At 38.8% G+C, this 16,172-nt stretch overlaps 1 protein-coding gene across 4 annotated transcripts in view; it reads right to left on the bottom strand.

Moving 5' to 3' along the window:
* DYNC2H1 (dynein cytoplasmic 2 heavy chain 1) overlaps positions 1–16,172 on the bottom strand; it is a 197,217-nt gene that overhangs the window by 113,415 nt on the left and 67,630 nt on the right. For all 4 annotated transcript variants that reach the window (XM_060179749.1, XM_060179751.1, XM_060179750.1 and 1 more), the window contains exons 38-43: positions 14,586–14,850; positions 12,025–12,232; positions 11,023–11,152; positions 6,050–6,205; positions 3,251–3,510; positions 650–896 (exon numbers count right to left, since the gene is read on the bottom strand). In XM_060179749.1, coding sequence (XP_060035732.1) covers positions 650–896; positions 3,251–3,510; positions 6,050–6,205; positions 11,023–11,152; positions 12,025–12,232; positions 14,586–14,850 — 1,266 coding nt within the window. The remainder of the gene's footprint in view (positions 1–649; positions 897–3,250; positions 3,511–6,049; positions 6,206–11,022; positions 11,153–12,024; positions 12,233–14,585; positions 14,851–16,172) is intronic.

Below are 16,172 nucleotides of genomic sequence, written 5' to 3'. Positions count from 1 at the left end.
GTTGCTAAAGCAGCCGAACAAGAGTGTGACAGAGGAAGTCTAACTGCTGTCAGCAAAAGGAGTGCTAAGGTCAGAAGTTCAGTTCGCCCCAGGTAGCAGGTGAACCTTACCACCATTGAGACCTTGGGCTGGGGCCTCAGTAACACACAAAAGCCCCATGGATGGTGAAGCATTACTGCAGTGTCTATCCCCTCTCTCCGTCTCTCTAAATAAATAAAATTTACCCTCAGACACCACTCAGTGGCAGTATGATGTATGCACTAGGCTTATGTGCTGCATTAACAAGGGAAAGAAGGAGGGAAGAGGGCAAATCATACCAAAACAATGAAGCAAAAGCCTCTCAAATCCTGCACTATTCTCAGTTTATGCTTTCCACCTACTAGAGGAATTAACAACATTAAGGCAGCAGGTGCAAATATTGTTTTCACTCCTAAGATGCATCGCCTTAGTGAAATACTAACTACTAAAGGAATATCAGAGAAATGTCAAAGAAAACAGTCTTGAGACTGAATTTTTTAAATTTAATTTCCATGACATATGTTAAGGAAAAAAAAAAAGAAGGAAAGCATTTTTTTTTTATCGATACGAAAAGATATTGAAATTAAATTGTTTCTAATGATATTAAAACATTTTGATTGATAAGACTCACCTGCTGGAGGAAAGCCACCAAAGTACTGGTGCCCCATTTATCCAGCTTGGGTAGGTTGATATCCTTTAAGTATAAAACAAGTCTTTCGCAATCTTTCGGTCTGTATACCCGACCTGTGTTAGTGCTGATCACCATGCAAGTCTGACTCAGCTTCTGCAGGAGATGCCGGGAGGTTGTCTGTGCGCTACAGTGAACTGTAGCGATCTGAGTAGACCGGAGTTGGGAGAAAGCATATCTCAGCAGCATCCTATAAAAGATGCATGACATGTGACTGAAATACAATTGGCAAACTATTGTCACATTTAAAATAAAATTTCTATTTTAAAGGTATTTCTGCTTGTAAATTGGTAAAGATAAGGTTTCTGTAAGAATGAAGTAATAATCTAATTTTTAGATTAGAAAATTCTTATTTTAAGACATTCTTAAAGTCCTTTAAGCAAAAAGTCATATTTAATAGGAATAACAGGAAATAGTTCAAGTATTAAGATTTTATTAAGACTTATTTTATTAGAGCTCAGTTTAAAAAAAAATGGGGCCGGGAGTCGGGCGGTGGCGCAGTGGGTTAAGCGCACGTGGCGCAATGCACAGGGACCGGCGTAAGGATCCCGGTTTGAGCCCCCGGCTCCCCACCTGCAGGGGAGTCGCTTCACGGGCGGTGAAGCAGGTCTGCAGGTGTCTATCTTTCTCTCCCCTCTCTCTCTGTCTTCCCCTCCTCTCTCCATTTCTCTCTGTCCTATCCAACAACAAAGCAACGTCAACAATGGCAATAATAACCGCAACGAGGCTGCAACAACTAGGGCAACAAAAAGGGGGAAAATGGCCTCCAGGAGCAGTGGATTCATGGTGCAGGCACCAAGCCCAGCAATAACCCTGGAGGGGAAAAAAAAAAAAAAATGGGGCCAGGGCATGGACAGAAATTGCACTGAGGAAGAGTTCCAGAGGGACAACAATTATGAGAAAAGGTGCTCAAAGTTACTGATCATCAGAGAAATGCAAAGAGAGACAACAGTGAGATACCACTTTACACCTGTGACAGTGTCATATATCAGAGAGAACAGAAATGATTAATGTTTTAGAGAGGATGTGAAGAAAAAGAGACACTTCTGCACTGCTGGTGGGAATACAAAATGGCCCAACCATTATAGAAAACAATTTAGAGACTTATCAGGACACTAGGAATGGATCTACCCTATGACCCAGCAACTCTACTCCTGGGGATTTACCCAAAGGAAACAGAAACACCTAACACAAGAGACTTATATACCTATGTTCATAGAAGCATAATTTGTCATCGCCAGAACCTGAAAGCAACCCAAATATCCAAGAACAAACAAGTTGCTAAAAAATTGAGTTATATATACAGTATGGAATGATGAAGTCTACACTGTAAAGCATTAATCCCCTCAATAAAAATAAAAATTTAGGGGCCAGGTAGTAGTGCACATGTCGCAAAGTGCGAGGACTGGCATAGGGATCCTGGTTCAAGTCCCCCGGCTCCCCACCTGCAGGGGGGTCACTTCACAAGTAGTGAAGCAGGTCTGCAGGTGTCTAACTTTCTCCCTCTCTGTCTTCCCCTCCTCTCTCCATTTTCTCTCTGTCCTATCCAGCAACAATGACAGCAGTAACAATAATAATAATGACAACAACAACAACGATAAACAAGGGCAGCAAAAGGGAAAACATGGTCTCCAGAAGCAGTGGATTCGTAGTGCAGGCACTAAGCTCCAGCAATAACCCTGGAGGCAAAAATAATAATAAAAATAAAATAAAAATTTTTACTAATTCCATCAGATACAGAGCAAAATAGGAAAAGGGAAAGAGGCTACAGTAGCAGTTTTGTACATGTGCCAGGCATCAAACTCAGGACCCTGTTTTTTCAAGTCCAAAGTACTATTATTGTGTCACTAAAGATTTTGATTGTTATGCTTTTATGAAATTATTTAGTTGTTACTAGAAATGTGCGAATAATAATCCATGTTTCCTTTGTTTCCACAAACTATGCTCAGTGAACACTAAAAATAGACCACATTTCACTGGACCAAAAGTTATTTCTAAATATATAGCTAACTTCAAGATTCATTTTTATAACTGATGCAAACAGTTATAATTAAGGTTTAGCATATAATTAAGGTATTCTTTTTTATTTTAATCATACGCACAGGTTCTTTTAAGAGTATGTTCTCAGACTGTCCTATTTTCATTAGAATACACACAGTATGACAGAAAATAGGACAATATAGTCATGCTATTTGTATAAGCAGTGACAATGAAAAATCTTCCATGAAAATATAAATACTTGGAATTGGCATATTGCACCAAAGTAAAAGACTCTGGGGGGGTGGGGGTGGCAAATACAGGTCCAAGAAGGATGACAGAGGACCTAGCGGGGGTTGTATTGTTATATGGAAAACTGAGAAATGTTATGCATGTACAAACCATTGTATTTTCTGTTGAATGTAAAACATTAATTCCCCAATAAAGAATTTTTTTAAAAAATGAAAATATACTCCTATAACCAAAAGAAACATAAAAGCCATTTGCATTTTAAAAGAGAAGGGAACATATCTGCAACATGGGCCTCAATATTTTTTTGGCTCTTACCCTTTGCCACATCCTTCTGGTCCTACAAGAATAAATGGCTGTTTAGTATTAGAACTTAGCCAAGGTTTGACATAATCTAGACCTCGCTGCATGTCAGGAGTCTGGATCACTGGGAGGGTATGACTGTTGCTGAAATCATCAGCAGCCAAGTTCTCCGGCTTCTTCAGCACATACGCTTCTAGTCGCCCTCTATCAGAGTCATAATAGGTATCCAGCGGCTTGTGAGAGTTTGGAGGAGATTCTCGTGTCCAATTAAACACCTTAAGAAGAAAAGGTGATAGGTTTTCAATATACTCCAAGTATATATTAAAATTATACTCTGCAAAGTACATAATTTCAAAGCAAATCAACTTAAAGGAAAACACACACATACATTAAACTTACTTTAAAAAATACTAGACAGAGACACCACAGCACCAAAATGTCCTTCAATTTGGTTGTAGCTGGGCTCAAACTTGGCAAAATAATGTACTATCCAAGTAAACTATTTCACAGCCCTATTATTCTTTTGGTTTTTAATTTTTATTTATAACATGGAAACACTGACAAGACCATAGGATAAGAGGGATACAATTCCACACAATTCCCACCACCAGAACTCCTTATCCCACCCCACCCCCCCTTCGATAGCTTTCCCATTCTCTATCTCTCTGGGAGTATGAACCCAAGGTCATTGTGGGATGCAGAAGGTGGAACGTCTGGCTTCTGTAATTGCTTCCCTGCTGAACATGAGCACTGACAAATCAATCCATACTCCCAGTCTAAATAATCTTTCACGCAACATTTTATCTCTAGTATTATTCTGTAAGTAATCATTTGTGCAAATAAGCAGAGGTTATCTGGTTTGCACAAACTCAATCTTCACTGTGTTCTCAAGAATACTATGTATTTCCCAGTGCAGGAGTTTCAGATCCTTTCACCTCCGTCATAGCTGGCTGGCCATTTTGAGTCTCTCTGCCCTGCTCTCAGCCTCCTGTCTGTCCTTGATATTACTCTTCAACATCTTCTTCAGAACTTTGCCCAGAGAGTATTAAAGACAGCAAGGATATATGGCATAATGGCTAACAATGGACATCTGGTAATGGGTAAGGCAACAGGCAAGGAAGGAGAAACAGACTCGTGGACAAAATCCATCCCAGTGATGATTGCAAAGAAAAAGCTTAAATGCAGAAACATGTTGAAACTAATTTCAGCAGAGGTAGAAAAAAGGAAAGTTTGCTAAATATGTAGAAATTTGGCTTTTTGCAACCAGGGAGCAATATACATTTTATATTTATTAAAGAGAATACTAGGGGTCAGGCAGAGACACACCCAGTTGAGTAGAAAGTTACCACACCCAAGTGTTTGAGTCCTTGCTCCCCACCTGCAGGAGGAAGCTTCACAAGCACTGAAGCAGGTCTGCAGGTGCCTGTCTTACTCTCTTCCTCTCCAGCTCCCCTTCCCTCTCAATTTCTCTGTCCTAATAAAAAAAAAAAGAAAAGAATAATAATAAAATAAAATGGCCTCTTGGAGCAGTGGATTCATATTGCCAGCACCCAGCCCCAACAATAACCCTGGTAGGAAAGAAAGAAAGAAAGAAAGAAAGAAAGAAAGAAAGAAAGAAAGAAAGAAAGAAAGAAAGAAAGAAAGAAAGAAGGGAGGGAGAGAGAGAGAAAGAGAGAAAGAAAGACATTAAGAAAGAAAGAAAGAGAGGGGGGAGAGAAAGGGAGAGAGTGGAAGGAAGGAAGGAAGGAAGGAAGGACGGACGGACGGAAGAAAGAAAGGAGAGGGAGAGAGAGAGGAAGAAAGAAAAAAAAGAATGAATGAATCAGGTTTGGCAGTGGTGCAGCCAACTAAAGGCACACTTTACATGCACAAGAATCCAGGTTCAACTCCACCTGCAGGGGAAGCTTCACAAGCAATGATGCAGGGCTTCAGGTCTCTCTGTCTCTCATTCTCTGTTCTACTTCCCTCTCAATTTCTCTCTGTCCTATCAAATATAAATGAATAAAAGGATATATTTAATAAAAAAGAATCTATAATTTTTAGCATCCTAGTAATACTAGTAGTTAAAACTAAGTAAAATAACCTATTACTACATAATGAAAGCAACTAATATAATGATGTTGATTCATATGGTTAAGCGGGTCCAAAAATATCTAAAAGAGATGTGGTCCAAATTGTAGTCTATTAAAATTATTTCATACCTGGGTTCAAGTCCCCAGTACCCATCTATCTATCTATTTTACTCTCCACCTTCCCTGTCAATTTCTATATCTATCAAAAAAGGAGAAGGGGCAGGCAAGGAAAAAATCAATTAAATAATTCTACAAAATTGTAATAATAGTTTCATAAGCTAGTACAAAATAAGCATATGAATATGTGCCTATACAAATACATCATTATTCCACTGAATGCTTAATTTCAAATTTTGTAAGTTCTGTACATCATAGTTATAAATCACTGTATTTCAACAGTTAAGAGTCAATGACAGGAGCCGGGCAATAGCACAGTGGGTTAAGCGCATGTGGTGCGAAGCGCAAGGACCTACCTAAGGATCCCAATTCAAGCCCCAGTTCTCCACCTGCAGGGGAGTTGCTTCACAGGCGGTGAATTGTCTATTTTTCTCTCCCCATCTTCCCTCCTCTCTCAATTTCTCTCTGTCCTACCCAACAATGATGTAATCAGTAACAACAACAATGGAACTACAACAACAATAAAACAAGGGCAACAAAAGAGGAAAAAAAAAAAGTAAATTTAGAAAAGAGTCAATGACAAAGAAAAATGTAGACCAAATATTAGGTTTCAAATGTGCAATACCTCTTTGGTGAATTCCAGGCGTGACTTCATATTCAAATTTCCACCAAGTCCTCTTATGAGATTAATGACAAATTGGTCATACTCTTGGCATCCATGTAGATGTGAAAGACCATTCATCACAGTTCCAACCAAACTGGTTTCTACTACATAGTCATTCTGTTGATTACAATCCATGACATAGACAAAAGCTCAATAGTAGCCAGTAAATTTAGAAGCAGGCAGTTTGATATTCACACACCTTCCTGAAACTCCTATTTAATTAATCTATTAAAGTTAGAGAGCTTAGACTTTATATATAAACTGTGAAAATAAAATGGCAATGATACTACCAAGATTTTTTTCATTCCTAGCTATAAGTACTTGATTTCTCAAATGAGTACATAGTTTTCTTCTAAAATCAGCATTATATAAAAAGGAAAGTGATGATGGCTGGGCAGTTGCATACCTGGTTGAGTGCACATGTGACAATGTAAGACCTGGGTTCAAGCCCCCAGACCCCACCTGCAGGGGAAAAACAGTGAAGCAGGGCTGCAAGTGTCTTTCTGTTTCTCCCCCTCTCTATGTACCAGTCTTCTCTGGATTTCTCTGTCTCTATCCAGTAAATAAATAAATACATTTTTTTTAACTGAAGCTAGTGGTAAGGTTAAGATTGATGGAACTGGATAAGTGAAGCTAACAAGTAATTTAAATAAGTAAACTACTTGCAATTTTCTAAGCAGGTTCTTTAAATGAAACTCTGACGATGGTGGTTATCATTTATTTTCATCTGCTAGTCTTGAGACTACTACCTGACTACTGAGAAGTTAAGAGAAAATTTTTCATTTTTAAGTATTTATTGAAATCCAGATATCTTTTTAAAAATATTTATTTTCCTTTCTGTTGCCCTTGTTTTATTGTAGTTATTATTGTTGTTCTTGATGTCATCATTGTTGGCTAGGACAGAGAGAAATGAAGAGAGATGGGGAAGTCAGAGAAGGGGAGAGAAAGACAGACACCTGCAGACCTGCTTCACTGCTTGTGAAGCGACTCCCCTGCAGGTGGGGAGCCAAGGGCTCTAACTGGGATTCTTACGCCGGCCCTTTCGCTTTGCACCACGTGCTCTTAATCCACTGCGCTATCGCCCAACTCCCGAAAACCAGATATCTTATGCACATCAGGTAATTTTTTATTTATGTTAGTTGTATCTTTATCTATTTATTTGATAGAAATTGCCAGAATAGAGAGGGTGGGGGGGGATAAAAGAGAGACAAAGAGACACTTGCAGCACGGCTTTACCATTTGCAAAGCTTTTCCCTGGCAGGTGGGGACTGGGGACTCGAACTTAGGTCCTTGTACACTGTAAGGTGCACTCAACCAGGTGCACCACCACTCGGCCCTGATTTATCTTATTCATTATCTTATTTACTGTGATAGAAAGAGGGAGACAAAGCCAGAGCATTGCTCTAAGAGATGTTGTATTGGAGAGCAACCCAGAAATCTCAGGCTTGCATGTACCCTGCTCTATCAGTTGATCTATTTCCCCAACTGCATTAGACATTTTTCCTCTCAAGTGAGCCTAACAGAGAACTTGCTTTCATAAAACTCAAGTCTAGTACAAGGGATGGTTAACAAGCTGTGGTCAGAAGTACAAAGCAGTAGGGAGAGAACTAAGACTGAAGATTAAAAAAAAAAAATGGGGTCAGGGAGAAAGTACAGCAGGCTGAAATTCTAAATCCCAAATTCACTCCCTGGCACCACCAATATCCAGACCTAAGCATTTCCCTAGTTGCTCTCTCATATAAACAAATGAATAGAAAATTTTAAAAAATGAATAAATATACCTTTCTTTCAAAGTTGGCATTTAAGCTAATAATCTGAATGATCAGACCTAACCAAATATGCAAAAAACAGTATGCAAGCAAAAGTACTATATTGGAGTAGCTAATGAATTAAAGGAAGCATATCTGAGTAAGCAAGGGAAAAACAGTTGAAATCAGAGGTAGACAGAGGCCATTATATGTATACTTGTATGTGTAAGGTAAGGAGTATACTTTTTTTAAAGTTATTTGGCTTATTTATTGTATATTTCCTTTTTTTTTTTGAGGGGGTTAATGCTTGGCAGTGCATTCAATGACAATTTCACTATGTACTGGCCCCCAAATTTTTTCCTCTTCTTCCTGTTGTAAAAAGGATCTACTGGGGGGAGTCAGGCTGTAGCACAGTGGGTTAAACTCAGGTGGCACAAAGTCAAGGACCGGCATAAGGATCCTGGTTAGAGCCCCCGGCTCCCCACCTGCAGGGGAGTCACTTCACAGGCGGTGAAGCAGGTCTGCAGGTGTCTGTCTTTCTCTCCCCCTCTGTCTTCCCCTCCTCTCTCCATTTCTCTCTGTCCTATCCAACAACGACAACATCAATAACAATAACTGCAACGAGAGCAACAAAAGGGAAAATATAAAAAAAAAATTAAAGGGGAGTTGGGCGGTAGTACAGTGGGTTAAATGCGCGTAGCACAAAGCGCAAGGACCGGCGTAAGGATCGCGGTTTGAGCCCCCAGCTCCCCACCTGTAGGGAAGTCACTTCACAAGCGGTGAAGCAGGTCTGCAGGTGTCTGTCTTTCTCTCCCCATCTTGCCCTCCTCTCTCCATTTCTCTTTGTCCTATCCAACAATGACAACAACAATAATAACTACAACAATAAAAACAAGGGCAACAAAAAGGAAATGAGTAAATAAATATTTTTACAAATCTTAAAAAAAATAAAAGGATCTATTAAGTTCCGCTAATAAGTGAGATTATTTGGTGTTCATTATTCTCTTTCTGACCTATCACACTCAACATGTTTTCGTGGTTATTAAATTATTTTTATGTAACTGCAAAATAATCCATTTGCAGAAGACATATGTTTAGAAAGATGTTGAAATAAAAGGAAGAATGGGTAAAGGGAGGAGATGGATACAAGGTCAGGGCTTAGGCCATGCAAGAGTTCTAGGCTTTGAAGAAAAGACAGATGACATGGAATTCACCTATTTTCTCCTGAGTTGTCTGACTTACCAAATTAATTTAAAATATGCTTTATTAGAAATAAAATCAAAAGCATTCACTAGGATTATCCCTCAAAAACTATACAAACTAAGTAAAGAACCTTTCAATACACACATTCCAACAAAAACCAGGGCATGATCTCAAATCATGCTTATTTTATTTTTTGTTTATTTTGTTTATTTTCTCATTGAATCTTTGGTACCTACTCTACAGTTTAATAATCTTAGCCTGTCATCACATTTACAATCAGAACACTTATATATCAATATATTCTCCCTAGTGTTACAGGTACTTGCACTAGAGAAGACTGTTGAGCTCTTTATGCTTTATTGAAAATCAAAGCCAATTTATCTTCTGAAAAAAATGCTACAACGTAGACATCAGGCATTTAATTAAGCACACATGCTTTCATTCCTTCACCATTCTGTTACTCTCATGCTAAGTTTTGGGGCTACAACAGAAGTAAAAGAGATGTGGTCCTGGCCCTCGAGGCTCTGGTAGTTACACAGTTGAAAGTTACTGTGCCCTGATGGCAGAAGAACTAGGAGGACACAGCCCAGCCTGATTTGCTCCATTTTCTCACAAATTCTAATTTACATCTCTCATCCTTACAAAATCATAAAATATAAAGATTAAGGAAACTAAAGATCTCCATTTATCTGTACATTTTGATCAATCCCAAGTACTGACATCTAGAATCAAGGTCAGATTATTTCATACTTTCAAAATTCCATTTCTATGTATGTCCTCTACTATAACTAACATTTTAAATATAGTTAAACAAGTAAACTGTGGCCTGGGAGGTAGCATAGCAGATAAGGCACTGGACAACTTAGGCACAAGATCTTGAATTTAAATCCTGGTATTGTATATACCAGAGAAACACCCTGGCTTCCCTTCCCAATAAAAAATAAATCTAGGAAGACAGCAAGGCAGGGAGGCTGGAAGAAAGGGAAAAAATTGGAAAACCTCATGTAGAATATCTGAAAGGCCTCAATTATCTTGTTTGCATGCTAATCTTCCAATCCTGTTTCAAGTTAAAAATCAAGTGTGAGCTAATGAATTGTTCTAGAAGATAGCAATATTCCATTCATTCTGTTGTATTGTGATTTTCTTTTTCCCTATTGTTTTCCTCCATTGGACAAATACTTTGCAAGGAAAGTAACTGTTCTCTTAATATTTACCTTTCAAAGTCTGATATGTATTGAACAAGACATTTATTAAATATCTAAAAACAATATGCTGAAAAAAAAATGTTTGCAATAATATTGCAGACACCTTACCATCCATTATCTGCTCTGATATCAACTAAGCATGTGTTTCATCTATCATGCAAAGGGGCTGGGCACTGGTGCACCTAGTTAAGCACACACATTACCAATGTTCCAAGTCCTGGGTTCAAGCTTCCACTCGCAAGGGGGAAGCTTCACGAGTGAAGCAAGTCTGGCAAGTAGCTCTCTCTCTCTCCCTTCTCTATCCCCCCTCCACTCTCAATTTCTCTATGTACTATCAAATAAATAGTATGCAAGTAGATATAATTAATACAGTAAAATACGACATCATGGGTTGGTTAAAAAGCTCACTTGGGTAGCATTCTGGTTCTAACCCGGCCCCCACTGCAGTTTCAAAGCTATGGTCTCTTTCACTCTCTTTCTCTGCTTTGCTGCCTGTTTCTATCTTTAAAATAATAATAATAAGGAGAAAGAAAAAAAGTGACACAGATTGTTTTTGACAGTGAAAATTAGAAAAGCATTCTAATAAGGCATTGCTGGTAGAGTCAAAGTGTTTCAAGAATAAAAGTTATACCAAGATATAAAGCAAGTCAGAGACATCTACCTCTCAGTGCAATCCATGTTCCAACAGTTTACTCAAGGGGAGAAATATGTAGCATCACTCTCAAGTACTGCACCTCGTGCCTAAATGCTCACTTATGAAATATTATGGTAAACTTACCTGCTTTAAAACCCACTGTAAAGCCTTTTCAAAATAGCTTCCAATCCAATTTTCAAGATTAGTCCTGTATTTTGGAGGCTGATTCCTCAACCAAGATTTTATCAGAGAATTAAGATCCGTCTCTTCATCACTAAAATAGATTAACATTTCATCATTAAAACAGATAAACATATGGGATGATTTCACTCATAGACAGAAGTTGAAAAATAAGAACTGGAGGGAAAACAATAAGCAGAACTTAGACAGGAGTTGATGTGTTGCACCAAAGTAAAAAGACTCTGGGGTGGGGTGAAGGGTGCAGGTGCTGGAACATGATGGCAGAGGAGGACCTAGTGGGGGTTGAATTCTTATGTGGAAACCTGGGAAATGTTATGCATGTACAAACTATTGTATTTTATTGTTGACTGTAAGCCATTAACACCCCAATTAAGAAATTTAAAAAAAGATAAACACTAGCACTTAAGAAATTATTTAGGAATAACGTTTCCAAATAGTCACTCCAGTAGACATTATCCTACAGATGTGCTTTCCCTGCTAGTATACAACAGTGGACCTTTTTTACCTCTGGATATATATATGCCTGCCTGTATTTACACGTTACATTTTCTACACAAGAAAATTAATTTCATCAATATTATTATTTTAAAAATTAAAGAATCCCATACCCATAAGTCAACCAGAGTTGTAATCTTCCTTCTCTAAGTGTGTTGTCTGTTAGAAACACTGAACCCAAGTTAATTAAATATCTGAAGCAAAATTTTAACAAAATTCCTGAGCGATTCAAATGCACATTAGAGTTCAGGGTCCAGTGCATTCTAATACAGATCATTAAAAATATTGTATCAAAATGATAAATTCCACACCACTATTAAAACCTGACTTGTCTTAAGCAACATAATAATAACAACAACAATAACAACTTTGGCAATGTACTTATGAATAATACTCACTAAAATAGAATGGTGGCACTTATGTAATTGTAAGACAAAAGCAGTACATTACCTAAGAAAAATCATTCCCATTCTAGATATTGTGGCCGGTGAGGCACAACTTAAATCATGAGTTTCAAATACAAAGTTAACATTTGGGCCAAACTGAATCCTTTCTCCACTGGGCATGGTGAGTAGGCGGTTATCATCCAGAACAGAATTTAGAGATTCTATCCATTCAGGGTCAATATCACCATCACAAATTATCCATGAGCTGATATCTGTTTTCAAAACAAGTAAAACATGAGGAAATAATATGATGGCAATAATTAAAATAACTACTTCTAATTCTCAGAAGTCACTTCCTGTTTCCATCAGTGCTACATTACTAAAACTACATATAAAGAATAATTCAACTGGGTAAAAAAAAAAAAACATATTTGTGTAGATCTACAAATGTGCTGGAGAACCCATAGGCAATTCTACCTCAACTGGTCACAGACTCAGTTACATGCAATGTGCTAATATTCTATTTCTGAACACACAAGGCTGGCAGTTTCATTAGAAGGAATGCATGCTTTGCCAGGCCTATGCATTGGCATTTCTGTTCCCATTACTCTGAGATGTTCTCACCTGTCTTCTAACATCATAAAAACAAACAGATGCTTGCTATGTAATATCTCTTTTAGAAAATGCAGGACAACCACATTTTTAGCAGCCTACATGAGAAATCAAAAGTTCACTAGTCAAATTTCTCTGATTAAAAAAAAAACATGGTTTCAAAGGGAAGAGTGAAGCAGTTAAGCACACAACTCTTTCCAAACAAAAATCTTTGTACCCACCCCAAAGCAAGAGTAGTTTCTAGTTATACTTGCATCTTTGAAATAATTCACAAGAAAAAATAAAATCAAAAAATTATAGGACATGAGCACAGAAAATATCCCATTTTTATTTAGTACAAAATGATTGACTACACTGAAAACGAAAAGACTTCTGAAATCTCTTCCAGGGGATTGGGATGTGGCTCTCCCACTAGAACACACACATTACCAAGATCAAGGATTTGACCCCATGGCACCACATGAAAGGAAGTTCACAAGCAGCGGTGTGGTGAAACTATACTACAGTCTCTCTCTTTGCCTCTCTCCCTTCTCACTTTTTTCTTTTTGCCTCCAGGGTTATTGCTGGGGCTGGGTGCCTGCACTACGAAACCACTGCTCCTCGAGGCCATCTTTCCCCCCCACTTTGTTGCCCTTGTTGTCATCATTATTGTTGTTATCGTTGCTGTTGTTGTTGTTGGATAGGACAGAGAGAAATCGAGAGAGGAGGAGAGACGAGAGGGGGGGAGAGAAAGACAGACACCTGCAGACCTGCTTCACCGCTTGTGAAGCGACCCTCCTGCAGGTGGGGGGCCAGGGACTTGAACCGGGATCCTCCTGCCGGTCTTTGCGCTTTGTGCCATGTGTGCTTAACCCACTGCGCTACCGCCCGACCCCCCTTCTCACTTTTTATCTTTTCTCTCTCTCTCGTACTTGTAGGAAAAGAAGGGAAAAAAAGAGAGAGGAAGGAAGGAAGGAAGGAAGGAAGGAAGGAAGGAAGGAAGGCAGGCAGGCAGGCAAGTTGCAAGGGACAATGGAATAATGCAGACACTGAGTCCCAGCAGTAACCCTGATGGCAAAAAATAAAAGATTTCATAGTAAACTGTTAAAAATATAAAACTCTTCCCATGTATCAGATGACTTAGAAAAAAGCATTAATAAACTATTTATTATAATCTAACTGTAAGAAGAGAGGTTCTTGCAAATTCTAACAAAACTTTTCTTAACCATTATGCACAAAGCAAGAACAAAATTTTAAACAGTGAAATGTACTATTTTAAAAATTACATTTACTTTAGTGTATTGGACCAAAGTAAAGGGCTGAGGTGAGGGGGTTTCAGGTCCTGGAATATGATGGCAGAGGACCTAGGGAGGTTAGAGTGTTATGTGGAAAACTGAGAAATGTTACACATGTATGAACCACTGTTTTTACTGCTGACTGTAAACCATTAATCCCAATAAAAAGTTCATTACAGTTACATTTTTATGAATTAATCTTACTGACTTCATAAAAGAGAAAGGGGGTCAGGGACGGAGGGATGAAAGCTGGAGCAGCACTCTGGCGCACACGGCATGACACAGGAGACTAAACCTAGAGCCACAGCAAGGAAGCTTCTTCAGTGTGGTGGAGTCTGAACTCAAACCTGGGTCAAGCGCAGAGCAAAGCAACATACTACCCAACTGAGCTATTTCACTGACCCTAAAAGTGTTCCGTTTTAACCACAAAGAAATATTTGCCATCCTGATTATGAGACACACCAACTCAGAGATGTCCTCTTTACTCAGTAAAGAATTATTAATAATTTCTAAATTACAATTCACCTGGAATACTCTAAGTTTCTGTTACAATAAAAGTTACTATAGAATATAAGTGAAAATGATAACAGGCCGTAACACCTCCTCAAAGTGGAACGTCCATGCAGATTACTGCAAAGCAGTGGTTATAGTTGAGAATTGGCAAGGCTAGCATTATAGAAAGATTTTGTCATCTTTTAAAACTTATTAAACAAAACAAAGAATCACACAATGGACCAACCTTGTGGTTCTCGTACAACTTGGCGAGCGCTATTTGTCAAAACACCATCAGACCATTCTCTTGTATCCATGTCAATATGACCTAGTAACTGATGTCTAGGCATAGCTTTGGGATTCATAGTATACTGTTTTACCACTTTGCCAATTTTACAAAGTGCTGCCCTTAACATTCTCCAAAGAGTTGATTTTCCAGCACCACTTGGACCAACGATAACAACACCCATCCTCTGGCATAACTGCTCATACAATTCTAAAGCCTTTTTGATCTAGTAGAAAAGAAACATGTTCACAAATAAGAAACATCTTCTAATGTTCAATCATACACATTTATGTTTTTATGATACACAAATCATTCTACTTTCTTAGAGAACAGATAAAGCCTTAATTTTAAAAACACTAAAAAAAAAAATCTGTACAGTATGGCCTTTACTTTTTTTTTAAGTTGTATTTTGCTTTGATTGTTTTTAAATATTCTGTTGACCTTAAAGAGATGAGACAAAGACACACACACACACACACACACACACACACACCCAGAGCACTGCTCAGCTCTAGGTCACAATGGTGCTGGAGATGGAACCTGGAATGTCAGGACCACATGCATGGAAGTCTTTTAACATAAACCATAATCCTGTATCTCCAGCCCATAAACTTTACTTTCTAAAGATTTATTTTATATAAAATATAAAAAGAGAAAGGGGAAGCAGGTGCTGGTGGCACCTGGTTAAGCACATACTTTACAGTGTTCAAGTACCTAGGTTCAAGCCCCTGGTCCCCACTTGCAGGGGGAAAGCTTCACAAGTGGTGAAGCAGGGCTGCAGGTGTCTCTCTCTCCCCCTTTATCCCTCCCCCTCAATTTCTCTCTGTCTCTATCCAATATTAAATAAATAGAGAAGAGACAGAGAAAGGAGCCAGAGCCACTCAAAATGGGTGGCATAGGGGATGTGAACTGGGGGCCTCTGGCCTGCAAATCTTCTCACCAGTTGAGCTGGTTGCTATGAAGTGACATTTACATCCATTATCTCTGCGCTGGGCAGTGTTGCACCCAGCAGTGAGCACACAGCACCCTGCTCAGGGTCACTGCAGGGGCTAAGAAGCATTGCAGGCGTCTCTCTCACTTTCTCTATATCCCCTTCCTGCTGATCTCTGTCTCTATCAGCACAAAGAAATAAAGAAAATGACGGGCAGGAGAGGTGGGCTCCTTGTGCAGGCCCAGTGATAATCTTGCTGACAACAAAGAAATAACTTTTAAACATCTGATATTCTTTTAAGATGTATTTATTGAGGAGAGGACCTGAGCACTATTCCAGATATGTAATGTTGAGGATTTAACTCAGGAACTCCAACTTGCTAAACTGGGTGCTATGCCGCTACCCAGGCCTCAAAGCCAGTATTCCTTTTAAGGAAACAAGGATACTTTTCAAATCATTTAACAATATCATACCTTTTTTTTTTCACTCATTCAAACAGATATACTCAATATTATTACTCACTTGGGGGAGTTGGGCGGTAGCGCAGCGGGCTAAGCGCACGTGGCGCAAAGTGCCAGGACTGGCATAAGGATCCCGGTTCGAGCCCCCGGCTCCCT

Source organism: Erinaceus europaeus, chromosome 20 (assembly GCF_950295315.1).
Source record: "Erinaceus europaeus chromosome 20, mEriEur2.1, whole genome shotgun sequence".
Classification (NCBI taxonomy): domain Eukaryota; kingdom Metazoa; phylum Chordata; class Mammalia; order Eulipotyphla; family Erinaceidae; genus Erinaceus; species Erinaceus europaeus.
The sequence above is the reverse complement of the archived record's forward strand: the minus strand, read 5'-3'. Positions and strand labels throughout refer to the sequence as shown.